This window comes from Neophocaena asiaeorientalis, unplaced genomic scaffold (assembly GCF_003031525.2).
Source record: "Neophocaena asiaeorientalis asiaeorientalis breed wild unplaced genomic scaffold, Neophocaena_asiaeorientalis_V1.1 scaffold500, whole genome shotgun sequence".
NCBI classification, from domain to species: domain Eukaryota; kingdom Metazoa; phylum Chordata; class Mammalia; order Artiodactyla; family Phocoenidae; genus Neophocaena; species Neophocaena asiaeorientalis.
Window position 1 is genome coordinate 296,789 of NW_020171810.1, and position 13,387 is coordinate 310,175.

The 13,387-nt window shown below is 45.1% G+C and overlaps 1 protein-coding gene across 1 annotated transcript in view; it reads right to left on the bottom strand.

Moving 5' to 3' along the window:
- Nucleotides 1–843: 843 nt before the first annotated feature.
- Nucleotides 844–13,387, bottom strand: part of ARHGAP31 (Rho GTPase activating protein 31) — a 111,616-nt gene continuing 99,072 nt past the window's right edge. Inside the window, exons 13-14 of the mRNA XM_024765195.1 lie at nucleotides 11,062–11,339; nucleotides 844–7,914 (exon numbers count right to left, since the gene is read on the bottom strand). Of these exons, the coding sequence (XP_024620963.1) occupies nucleotides 5,485–7,914; nucleotides 11,062–11,339 (2,708 nt within the window). The 3' untranslated portion in view covers nucleotides 844–5,484. The remainder of the gene's footprint in view (nucleotides 7,915–11,061; nucleotides 11,340–13,387) is intronic.

Sequence of the window (13,387 nt, forward strand, 5' to 3'; positions counted from 1 at the left end):
TGAGTGTCAACTTTTACTGAACTCTAAGAAGTGGAGGCAACGTTCAGTGAAGAGATTCAAGGAGAGAAGCACTCTAGAGGAACTGGAGGAAAGATTAGGAGTGAGGGGAATTGTGTGTTGCCAGTTTGGCAGGGGAGAAGAGTGGTAGGCTTACTCAGAGAAACAGAGAAGTGTGGGGATCTGGGAGTATATAGGATAAAAGGCATTTATGGCCGCAATGAAGGAACAAGAGCAGGCCTGAGTGGTGTAAAGTTCTAAATAGAATATTGCCAAAATGCTAGAATTTTAATACCCTTGGCAACAATATTTTTCACTGCAAATATCACCAAGTTGTGAGCCTAGGCTGTATGATTGTTTTTTTAAGGGCCTGTCATTTCAGCTCATTGAGTGCCTCTCTCCCCTCCCCCAACCCCCTTCTGTGATAATATATGCCACGATAGCAAACTTTTGCTTTTTTTCCCTCAGAGCACCATTAACAAAAATCACTGAAAAAATAGTCCTCCCTGACTAATTCAAGAAATAGAAAAATTGAGTTCACATCTTTGCAGGCAGACCCACATAACTCCTTAAGCTGTGGAGTTTTGAGAAGTAATAGCTTTTTTTCCTTCTCATTTTTCATGACAACATCCATTGATTTATACTGGGTATATTGGGTGACATGTATGATTGCAACAGTAAGAGAGTGAAGTTGCAAATATTTGACAATTATTAAGATGTAAAATAACAAAGCAAGAAAATTTTACTGAAGCAAACGATCAGGACTTGTGCTGTGAGGAGACCAAACCTTGGAGTAATAAAAAATGACATCAAACAGAACAAAGTAGAACAATGAGCCTGAATGCATAAAGTCCACTTTTCCTATTATTGATTTTGCTGATCCCATGTCCTCTAGTTCATAGTGCCGTCATGAGCATTATGTTTTATATCATTTATTAGAGTACATTTTTAAAGGATAACAATCTTTTAATTACACTTAAATGTCTCTAAGGATAGGTTTAATATTTATGCTTTTTTAATCAATAGAAAAACATTTTGATTATATCTTTGGAAACATATTTGTCAAGCTCAACAAACAGCTGAAATCATGTGGCTTTCTAATAGACTCCTTTGAGAAAGTGCTTTACCTTACAGAATTATAAGCCAGGAAGTACTGTGGCATTAAGTTAATGCAAAGCATTGTGATTCATCCAGTAAAACACATGGCTCTGAATTTCATAGGTTTCTTATATGTAACTACATCCTCCTTCATCCTCATAGAAGTGATCCCTGCATTGCTCATGAACTTCAACGCTGCTGAATGTGTGCCAGTTGATCAGTGGTGGCCCCAATTTTATCCTATATGGACTTACCCTGATCTTAAGCAATCACCCTTCTACCATCTCCCATTCCTCTCCATGCCTGGAAAGGTGCTTGCTCCCTCTTCTGGTCTAACTTTGCTAGGAAAGGTGTTGACAAAGGAGGACACATGCTTTGTCATTCCACATTTTGAACTGACCTTCCTGCTGGAAATGCCTGAAATCATACTCCTGGCAACATTTAACCCCAAGATTCATGTTGTCATCAGATAGGACAGGCCATGGTAGAATGTAGTCCTAATCAATCCTGGTGGGAATTGGACCTACCCTGAACCTCTCCCATTCCAATCCCAGACAAATGAATCTTAGGTTTCCCAGTAGCTCTTCAGGCAGAACACAAGACCTGTGTAGACAATCGACTGACGCACCCAACTTTAAGCAAATGTGATTATCATGTGCTAAACATTAGACATGAAAGTAACAATTTATCTTGGACCTATGACTTCATCATCAACAGGAGTTAACCCATTTTGTGATGGTGGAAGTGTCTAAAACCCCCTCTCAGGGAGTATGGAACCCTGATGTTACCTGGCTCATTTGCCGAGATCCAACAAGACTTCACAGCCAAGCTAATTAAGACCATGCAAAACCTCAGAACTATTTATTCTTAGTTACCACTCGCTAAGTTTTTAAGTGATCAAAGCAAAATTCTCAACACCTGAATGTCTTCCTGGTACCTTCTACTGGATTTGTAATTGTGTTTAATTTGATTAAAGTCAGTAGGTAACTTGAACACTATTAGCAATCATATTAAAAGATGCTAAGTTGCTACCTGTTTTCCCCTGCTGCTTTCATTTGGTAACTTAGTGGTTCTAGATCTTGCTCCTGGTTGCTTATAGGCTGTTTCATTTGCTGCCATCCCTCTCCCCTTTTTCATTAGACTCTTCAAGAATTTCAGAGTTCTGAGGTACCCAGTGCAATATTACTAAGCTCTTGATAAATATTGTCTGTTGAGGATGATGATGTTTACATTTTTAATCTCCCCAGAATTCAGAATTTTGCCTTGGCCAATATTTTGAATTTTAGGGCTTAGATTAGGCTAACAGTGTCTTAATGGGGTTTTTGATCAGGACCCTTCATATTCTATTTCAAGTAGAGAATAAAAACTAAATTCCCTCTACCTGCTACATTTTGGCAAAAAAAAAAAAAAAGTTGGCCTGGGAGGGCCATTTTGCCAATAAATATAGGTTATTATCTTATTAGGCAACCATTAACACTGAAGGAAACATTAGAATATGCATGCATTTCACTTTAAATTCAGGATTTAAAATCAGCCACCCCATTTTGATGACTCATAGTTTATTTGAAGGTGCCTTTTGAGAATTTGTTTCTGTAGCCCTTTCTAGGGCACCATGTAGATCCTCCTATAAATAGCAGCACCTCTTCTCTCCTTCCCCTAGATGGAAGCAGGCAGTCTGATTTTCATCCAGCCATTCTCAGGGGGTTCATTTTTCAGTCCCAAGTGGATGACCAAATAGGTAATCTCAGGAGATTTGGGGGGAACAATTTCAAGGGGAAAATGTAATGAGTTTTCCTTGTCATGGAATGGAATTTCGTCAGTGCCAGGCTAGCCCCAGCTCACAGGAAGTTTATGATTATGGAGAGGTCCATACTTTAGCAGCAGGACACTGACCAAGAAGGTGAGTCAGCTTCCAAGGCCTTCTGGATTGATTGGCTGGGAAAGCTCAGAGTAGGGAATATCTCCAGACAGTTGTCACACACACTGTGTGTGTGTGATGACATGTGGATGATATCCACACACTCACACTTCTGAAGATGCTGCTACAAATGAAAGATGTCAGAGTCTAAGGAACATGGCAGTCATTTAATAAATCTACATAGGTGCCTCAAGTTGAACTCACTTGTTATGTAAATGGTGGCTTCTCAGTCTATCCTCAAATAAAAATATATCCTCTAAGTGTTACAAAAATTTTAAATAATCATAAAATAGTTTAAATATTTCATTACTTGGCTCAGAGTTCTGATGGTGAAGCAAAGTGCAGTTCCCTCCCTCTCTCACATCCTAACTGGAACATGGTCTTTATCAAAATGTAGACACCACAGTGTACTGATATTGACATAAAGCCTGTCTGCCACATTTTCTGATAAGGCAGAAATGTACTTTTCAAATCTCCTAAACACGGCTTTCCTCATCTGGCACCACTATATTCCTTCACCTTTCTTGCCTAGGGGAAAAATGCTATACCTTAGGACTTTTCTTACGGGTTTACATCTCCTTGGCTGTTGGTCCAATGTCTGCTCACCCAATGCAAAAACCACTGACCAAAGGCCTATTAACTGCTCCCCTTGCTCACTCAGTGCCCTCTGAGAGCAGAACTCGTCAGCTGGCTTGCCGTTTATCTCTGTCACAGACACTGGCTTAAAAGGTATAGGACAAGATTTCAAAACTCTCTGTAAGGCTTCTCAGGGAAGAAGGGAGAGAGGAATATGTATCTGTTGCAGGACATCAGCTTCCAGTTTCTCACTGGAGGAGGTAACTTCAGTTCAGCCCCTACCCAGCCCATTGCCAGCCTTGGTTGTGAGGTCTGCCCAGAGGTACTGCTAGCTCTTAGAGAAATGTCTGCAGCGACTGAGCTTCTGGACAGAGTTCAGCCAGGCTTGAACCTGAGAAGAGGTACATAGAGCTAAAAATAGGTCCTATCTTTCTTTGTTTCTCAAACAAGATAGTTGTCTTAGAAGGTTTGAAAGTGTTGATACCATGATGGGTTTTGCATTGAGAAGGGTTCCTGTGAAGCCCTTTTTGGAAGAGCACCAAAAATCTGCCAGCAGGTTATGTTAATTCTCCTTCCTCTCTCCAGCTGAAAAGGAAAGAACCATTTGAAGTTCCAAATAACTGAAATAAAATCAGATTGGTTTATTGCTTCTGCTTGCATATAGACAGAAGAGCAAATTTGAGTGCCTGGGGTGGGTGCTGGATGAAGGGAATTATGGAAGGGGGAGGGGTGTCTCAAATCTGCTCTTGACCAATGGAGGGGGAGGGAGGAAGGAAGGTACCCACTGGCTAAAATGAAATACATTTTCAAGAAGGGCAGCTCTCACCAAGCGGGAGTGATGGCCACCCTGCAAGGGTTCTTCCCGCTCCTCCTAGGGCTCCCCGCTTATCCTCTCTGGTACTCTGGTCCCAGCCTAGTGTGGAAGGAGAGTGAAACTGAGCTAGAGGTGTTTTCTGTGAAAGTCCCACCAATTTATTAAACACTTAACGTTTGGAGGGTAGTTCTGCTTATGTGTGAGGCTCTCCTCTTTGATGACAATCTGTTCGTGAACTCTGATATTGGAAGGAGAGCAGATCACTATCTCATACTAAATGAAGATTTAGCACATTTCATTGAGGTAACCCTCAGCTCAGCCCCCACCCTGCCCGACTACTGGATTTATAAATCACAGGGCAGGATCATGGCAGCTGGAGTCCCAAATTAATAAAAGCCAGAGCCGGAAAGTCTTCTTGGATTGTGCCAGTCTCAGAGTTTGCTCTTGAGTATAGATTCTGATTTTCTATGCTGGTATATGGAGCCATCTGGGATAGATCTGCAGGGATTCCAGGGAAAGCATGGCTATATTCACCCACTTGGATGTCTAAGTGTACGTTAGTTTGCATTTCCAAACCTGCTTCTACTCTGGATAGTACACTTTTACAAAGCTTATCAGAAAACTGGTCTAAAAGAACACATGCTTTAAAGAGCATTAAAAAGCATGAAGTAAATAGGAGGCCTTCAAACCTCAATAGCAACATTTTCCAACACAGGCAAAGGATTTTCTTTCAAAAGACATCACATCCAGCTCTCAACAGTACTAGATAATGGCAATGGGGGAGTGATGCAACTTATAAGCCCCAAATATCACTGGAGGCCAGCATTTCATCCTTTTCCCTAACCTGACTTTTCCCTGCCTGCTCAAATAGGCTTATTTAAATGTCATCTCTTGGTCCTTCCCTTGACCTCTCTCCTGGCAAATGGCCTAATTAATAAATGGTCAAAAGGCTGAAGAAAGAGAAGAGGCCAAAATAAGCCCAAACTTGGATAACCTCTGCCTGGAATAAAGGCAAGTTGCCTCTGTAATAACTTCCAGATGAATCATGACATTTTCTCAGACACCAGCAGGTGAACTGATGTCATTCTATTTGCCTCCCACTTCTGCCATCCAGAATCACTGATCTCCGCTGGGGCTGGTAAAAACAGCTTGTTGAGGTCTCCAGTCTCTGGCCATTCTTAGGGATGGTCATTTTATTCCTAAGTGTAACCCCTTCTGGTGTGACCCATGTGTTTTCTGCCAACTCCCCACAAAGAAGGCCAGGGGAAATCGTCTGGGTGGGACTTCTGATAGGGGACAGCAGGACCTTGGAATCTGTCACTGTAGATGAGGGGGGCGGGTGGTCCATGATGGGGAAAGGAGGACTGAATAAGATTAGGCTCTGAGGTCTTCCTGGTCTTGACCTGTGGAAAGGCTTAGAACCCCCTGATGGTCGCTCTATTTTTGAAGAAAGAAGGTTGTCCCCAGATGGTTCTGTCTCTGATGTGCGCTTTCTACATTGCACTACTGCATCCTGAGTGGAGAGCAGGTTAACTAACCCTGGTTCTGGAGAAAGGGTGGATCCCTCGCACATGCAAGATGCAGTGGCATCCACTGGCAAGGACTCAATGGCTCCTGTATCTTGCTTTGGTTTCTCTTCCTTTGGGCTTTCCAAGGAGGAGAGAGAAGCATCTTGGGCAAGTTTCTGAGAGGTTCCACCAGTTGAGCCGGGTTCCTCTTGGTTCCTCTCCAGGGGCTGAGCCCCACTCTCCTCTGAGCTCTGAGAGGGCAGGGGCTGTGGGATCTGGGTGTACTGAATCTTGGGTGGAATGACTGGGACTGCCCTAGCCTGGCACATTTTGACCATGAAGGAGGTTCTCACAGCTGACACACTCACAGGAGCTGAGTTACGGCGGCCCGTCAGGGCATGAGCAACAATGTCCAGGTCCTGAGAGTCCTGGGAGTAAACCCTCCAGGGGTCTACTTTACAGTGAGATGAGGTCATCCATGTGATCTTTGGGTCTCCTGGCTCAGAGAGCTGCATTCCAGGTGAACCAAATGAGGCCATATTCTCAAACCGGAAGAGGTCAGTGATGGGAATGGCAGAGTCCAAGTTGAGAGAAGAAGGCCTATTTTTCCCCTTTAGGGGCCCACATTCAGTGCTCTTCAGCTGTAACTTTGGGGGATGCTCTCCAGGTGAGGTGCTGTCTTGCACACCCGGTGAATTCTCCTTGCTGTTTTCTGGCCCAGGATCACTGCCTTGCTCAATTTGAGGGTTGTGTGGCCCCAGGTGTGTCCCCAGTTCCTTTCCCTCTGCTAGACTGACAGGGCTGGATTCTGCTGATTTGGGCTGCAAACCACCTGGTCCCTTCTGGTTGTGAGGAACCTCTGTCCTTTTCAGGCCAGAGAACTCTTGAAAGGACCTCATGGCTTTCTCATCCCATCCAGTAATCTCGCTCCTGGGTGCCAAGGGCTGCAGAGGGTTGGAATTCCTCTCTGCTTCAAGATTAGCACAGCTGCTGGAGGAGGAACCCTCAAGAGTCCACTGGCTCTTAACCGTGGTTTTGCCATCTAGAGAATGGCTCTGGCGAAGGCTGGGCCTGTGGGAAAGCCGCTTCTCCAATCGGTGGCCCTGCATCTGGGCCTCTTGTACATCTTTAAGGGTGGGTGAGTGCAGGGGACTTGTCACCCACTGGGGCTCCTCCCAGGGCTCCACCATCTCCAGACCATGCTGGGCAATGTCTGTCACAGTGTCATCTTCATCACAGTCTGAAGGCTCCTGTACTAAGTGGGCTACATCCTCCTCTCCTTGTGGAGAAATCTCAACCTCCCTGGTTGGGCTTGGAAAGCTAGAGCCTTTGCCCTCAGAAGCAGCATTCTTTGAATTTTGCTTTTCACTTTGTTCTGAAGAGGCCTCCTCTCCCTGACAAAGACTGGGAATCCCAGGGCTGCCTTTGGACTTCAGCTGATCTATATACGGGTTTGTTCTCAAATTCCCACATGAGTCTTCTCTCTCAGGGCCACCGTTCAATAGCTGGACTGGAGGCGCCTCCTCCAAAGGAGTTGGAGGAGGAGGAGAAACAGGCAGGAGCAGAGGAGACCGATTCCCTGGGCCCCCCACCTCCGCTGCTGCTTGTGGAGGAGACTTCTCAAATGGAACCATTTCCAGAGGAGTCAGGCTGGCAGGGTCTGGGCGCTGGCCCTTTTCAGGCTCGGATCTATGGAGGATGCTGGTTGTCTCCGACTTCCCTCTATTGGCTGCTGCGGAAGTGCCCTGTGTGCTCTGATTGGTTGGGTCCTTAGTCCACTCCTCCTGAGGGGCGGAAACTGGAGCTGGGGTGGAGCCACAAGGCAGGCTCCCAGGAGGCTCCGGGGAAGCAAAAGGCCCTGGACTAGACTCAAGAATAGGCTGAGTCGCGCCGGTCTTTAGAGCAGGTGGTGGCAAGGAGGAGAGTTCCTCCTCAGATTCAATAATTTTCAGCTCTTGTTGAATCTCAGGCCAGATCAGGGCGTTGGCCAGATCATCTTCATCCTGAAAAGCATCAAGAAACTGATTACTTAGAACCAAAGACTCTCTCGGCGCGGACATCTGCACTGTTTCCCAGGGAGAGTCTAGGGACTGGAGCAGTGCCTGGCGGCGCTAACCTCAGCACACAAAGGATACAGCGTTAGTAATAACTGTGACTGTTTATTCATGCTTACCGTGTGCCATGACATCATTAACTGTATTTTCTTAATTTCCCCAAGAACCGTAAAAGAGAACTACTACTGTAATTACTCCCATTTTAGAGATGAGGAGAACTGTGTTCAAATAGATTAAACATTTTACCAAAGCCACACAGCAGCAGACCAAGACTGAATTCCAGCTCAGTCTGCCCCAGAACAGAAGCACTTAATCCCTGTGCACTGTTGCCCTAATAAAACAAACCAACCCCTGATCTCATATAACCTCAGGTTGACCCGATGGCTCACAAGGATGAGAGTCTCCCAGTGGAATGAAATGGTAACTCTTGTCCTGACACCTGCTTTCCAAATAAATAAAAATAGCTTTCCCCTCTTATTACCAAAGAAATACATACTCCACATGGAAAAAAAGATTTGATACATATGAAAAGAAAGAAGGATGAAAAATAGCAAAATGATATACCCCTAATTCCCCACAGATAACCACTGTTAACTGAGACGGGTGCTTCCTGCGCCATCTTATTTGTTGTCCTTGTCTCCCCTCAAGTCCAGCTTCTCTCTGTCCTCCTCGGCTCCTCCCTTTCCCTACACAAAGCCCACAGCTGCAGAAAGGAAAGGGATGAAGGGAGGCCTGGTCAGGGCCAGGGAAGCAAATTTCAGTTCCTTTTGCTTCTTATCTCAAGGCCTAATTCTGTCCCGAGGAGAAGCAGTTTGGGGAGGCATTTCTATCCTGAGGGGTGGACGGCCCTTCTGGGAAGTCTGACATGCTACCCACCTGACATCACTTCTCCCCTGGCTCTGATCACATGTCATTTCACATTACAGTTAACTGGACGCTTGTCTTATCTTTCCCAATGGACTGTGAGTTCCTCCATCAGGAACTGTGTTCATCCATCTTTGATTCCTCAAGGCCAAATGATGCCTGGTATACTGTGAGTAACTGCTCAATAAGGGGTCTGTGAATTTGAGTGGGTTCATTGTTTTCTTTTATTTTCTTCTGATAACTGTCCGGGAGTAGATTTACTTGGTCAGAAGGCAGGGGTATTTTTGAGATCTAATTCTACTATACTGCATTTATCTGTGTACATTTCTATTTTGCCTACTAGACTGTGCCCTCCTTCAGGTCAGTGGCATCTCTTTACTCTCTGCAGCTCCTACATTATTGATCTCTTACTAAGAAACAATACATTTAAATGAATAAACGAACATCTAAACTCCCCTCCACCCCCAGTCTGCCACTTCAGTTAAGTGGACCATAGTGCATGTTTCGCTCAGATCAGAAACTCATGGGTTGTCCTTGATTCTTCTTTCTCCCTCAGTCCTTATCCAATCCTTCACCAAGTCCTATTCACTTGACCTTCCAAATAGCTCTGAAAGCCTTCCATTTCTATCCGCGGTTCCCCCACTCTAGTCTAAGCCACCATCTTTTCTCCCCTGGTTTGCCACAGACTAGCCTTCTAATTGCCATCCCTGCCTCCTGTCTTGCCGTTCTCCAAGCCATTCTCCTCACAGAATAGAGTGACCTTTAAAAGATAAAATTCGGAGCAAATGAGAAGAGTTTCCTTTGCCCTTAGGTTAAGCTCCAAATCCCTTCCAAGCAACCCTGCCTGACGTGGCTCCTGCTTTGCTCTGAGCCTCACTTTCTCTAGTCCACATTCCCGTTCTCCAGCCTTGTTCTTATTCCTTGAATGTTTCGTGCTCTTTCCCATTTCAAATTCATGGCACATCTTACACTTTCTGCCTGAGAGTCTCTCCCTTCCTACTCTGCTCCCTACCGCTTTCTCCTAGCTAAGTTCTCAATCTAAATATCTATTCTTCAGAGAAGCCTTCCCTGACCCTTGTGACCCCCCCCTCCCTCTGACTAGGTTGCATCTCCCTGTTATATGCTCCCACAGAACTCATACTTCCATATCACCCTAGAAAAGACTTGGTTAATGACCTTTCACCTACGAAGCTGTCAGCTCCAAGAAGACAGTGATGGTGACCGTCTTGTACACTGCAGTGATCCCAGTGCTCATCAGAGTGTCTGACACAAAATAGGCGTTTAACACATGTTTTTAAATGAATGAATGAATTGCCGCTTTTACTTGTTTCCATGAATCCAGCCTGGTTCTCCTTCTAGCATTAACTTCATCTGCTTCTCAAAGCAATGTCATTCATACTTGATCCCTCCCCAGATTCAATCCCCATAATACTCTTTGCAACCTTCTCCTTCTATAAATACAAACACACCTTACAGGAACCCTTATTCAGCCCTCCGGAGGCCACTGTGGTGTGCCTGCACTGCCCTAACTCCCAGTCCACAAGCCTTTTGTGCGTGTCCCAGAAACCAAGTTCCTGGAAGCAAGTTAAAAGGCAAAGTTTTCTTTTCCCCTTTGGCACACTCCTCCAGGTCACAGAGCTATTTCTCAAATGTAAGACTCCTCCCTGGATGTCCCTGGAAAACCTCCTCACGACTTAGTCTTGAGCAAGGATATCCCCCCCGCAAAAGACCTTGGAGAATCCCACCTCTAAAAAGTGGAAAAGGTTTAGTACGCTCTGGCATCATGTTTTAAGTTCTCCAGAGCCATAGGAGGAAGGAGTAGATCCTGAAAATCTTACAGAAGATTTTTACAAATAAACATAGACAACTGTCCATCCAGGATGTCTGGAAGAAGAGAGCTGGCCCCCATGAATGGTCATCACGTTTGGGACCAGGACACGAGAAGCAGGTTTTGCACTGCTTCCGGGATTGAATGTCATTACATTCCCAGGACATGTTACTGGTTTATGGTGACTTCAGGTCAGAAATATTTATAGAGTTGAGTCGGTCCTAGGGAATCTGAGCTGGATGGTTACTTCGTATCACCATAGGATCCCTGACAAGTTCACTGCAAAAAAATCCCAGACCTGATTAGAAGGCTGTGCCGTAAAGTCCCCTTGGCAGAAACTGGTTCTTCACACAAACAACAGCAACAAAAAACTTTAGCTGGACCAGGCAGTGAGTCCACCTTACCATCTCATGGAGAAACACTGCTTCACCTCTGGCCCCAGGGCTCTCCTGCAGAGCGCTGGATTCCACCTGGCCAGTCTCTCCACCCTCCTCCACCGCCTTCTCTGCATCCAACTTCTTCTCTAATTCACTTGAATGTCGAGAGCCTAGGGAGTGTTCTGAGGTTTTCTTCTCCGGTTGGCCGCCTGGCTCCTGGGGAAGGCCTTTGCTGCATTCCAGTGCTCTCACTGCATCTGGTCCTGGCTTAATATTCTCAAGAGCTGCCTTCTTAGGTAAAGATGCTGCAATGAGGATGAGAGTTATCAGTGGAAGGAGACTCCATTCAAGAGAGGCCGTTCCCCGCACAGTCTTTGTCCCAGACTAGTTCTGTGTCAATGGATGGAGGGAATTCTCCCAGCTCACTGCTCCCTCACATTCTTTACCCTTTCCTCCTACCAATGATCTGTCCTCTGATCCCAGAGTCTCAGACTGTTGGAGATGGGAGGGACCTTGAAGATCATCTAGTCCAGTGGTTTTCGATTGGCAACCGTTTGCCCCTCCCCTCTCCAGGGGACATTTGGCAATGTCTGGAGACACTTTTGGCTCTCACAACCGGGTGGGGGGGAGTGGCTACGAGCATCTAGCAGGTAGAAGCCAGGAATGCTTCTAAATATGCTACAAAGCATAAGACCGCCCCCCCCACAAGGATTACCCAGTCCAAAATGTCAATAGTGTTGAGGTTGAGAAAGCTGGCGCTAATCCAATCTTTTGCCTCTTGCCTAAGGTCACAGAAACCTGTGATTTACACCAAGCTACAAAGATGTATTATGATTGCAGCTTCCCATGTGACTCTTCCCAGGGGTGATCTGCACATCAGTTTGGATATATCTTTATATCTAAAGTGATTAAGCGCTGATCTTAAACATCTACCAAGACACTAGAGAGGGAGGCAGACTTCATGTTTGGCCCCTACTGCCTTGCCTGAAGAAGGTCCTATTTCACTGTATAAGGCTGTTTCCACAATGTAGACTCAGTACTTAGCACAGTGCTTGTTACATAGCAGATCCTCAGTGATATTATTATTGTTTGCATTGGAATTAACGAAACCTGAGTTCAAATGCTAGTTTCTCAGTGAATCTTGTAACCTTGATACAATGGCATAATAATATATAATAATATATTACAGGGCTGTTGTGAGGATAAAGTAGATTAGAGAGGCAGAGCACTTAGTACAGTGTCAGACATACAGTAGAAGCTCAGAAAAGTTTACTGATTGAGAATGAACTCTTCTCATTGCCTCTAGTTATGCTGGTGACTTAAGGCCTCTGACCACAGTGCTGGCTTTAAAATCAGACCCAGGAGTAGCGTCCTGATGTCAGAACTAATAATGCTTCAGAACTGACAAAGTGTTATTTTCCTCTGCCCATCACTTAGCAGGCTTGTTTTTTGAAATTTAACTTAATTTTTGAATATGTAAAACAACTACAGAGTTGAAAAGTTAAACTTACATAAAAAAGTGGTCTCAGAAAAGTTTTGCTTTCATCGCTGTTGCTTCCATTCTGTTCCACACCCCCACTGTCTCCTATGGACAACCATTTTTACTAGTTTCTGGTCTATTCTGCCATAGTTCATTTTTGCATATATAAGCAGATACTTGTACCATATATTTTTTATTCCCCACCTTTATTACACAGATTATAGCCTGTGATTTATACTATTCCATGTTTTGCATTTTTTTTCACTTAAGAACATATCTTGAAATCTATGCCATATTAGTAATATAAGTGGGTTAACTGTTCTTTAGGATGTGGGCTAGTTTGAGTTCCCCTCAAAGTAGAGCCTGAGCCAAGGTCCTGGCAGCAGGTCACTTATTCGAAAGGTGGTCCCAGGAAGCAGGAGTGAGGAGGTGAGACAGTGATGGAGGAAAAATCAATACGTGGTTACCACAGTGAGCAACCAGAACTCAGTCCCTGGTGACCCTCTGAAGAACCACGAGGAATGTGCCCCATAGTTATTCCACCAAAGGGTGTATGGCTGGGGCATTAATCCCCTGACTCCCATCTCCTACTGGGTGAGAGCTGCCTCAGTTAACTCTCCATATACTTCTGGGCTTTCCTGAGCAAGGGCTGGGTGAGTTCCTCCCTTCAGAGAAAGCCCCGAGGCAGAAAACCAGAAACACAAGGCCGACACTTCAGATACAATGCCTTCCGTGTGCAAACTGTCCCCCGCAGATGAACAAGAGTTTGGGGAAACGGTGCCGGGCCCACAAAACTATGGACTCCATGGGACTCAACTGTGAGTGATGCTCCTTAGTTATTCAATCCATCTCCTAACGGTGGACGTCTGGATT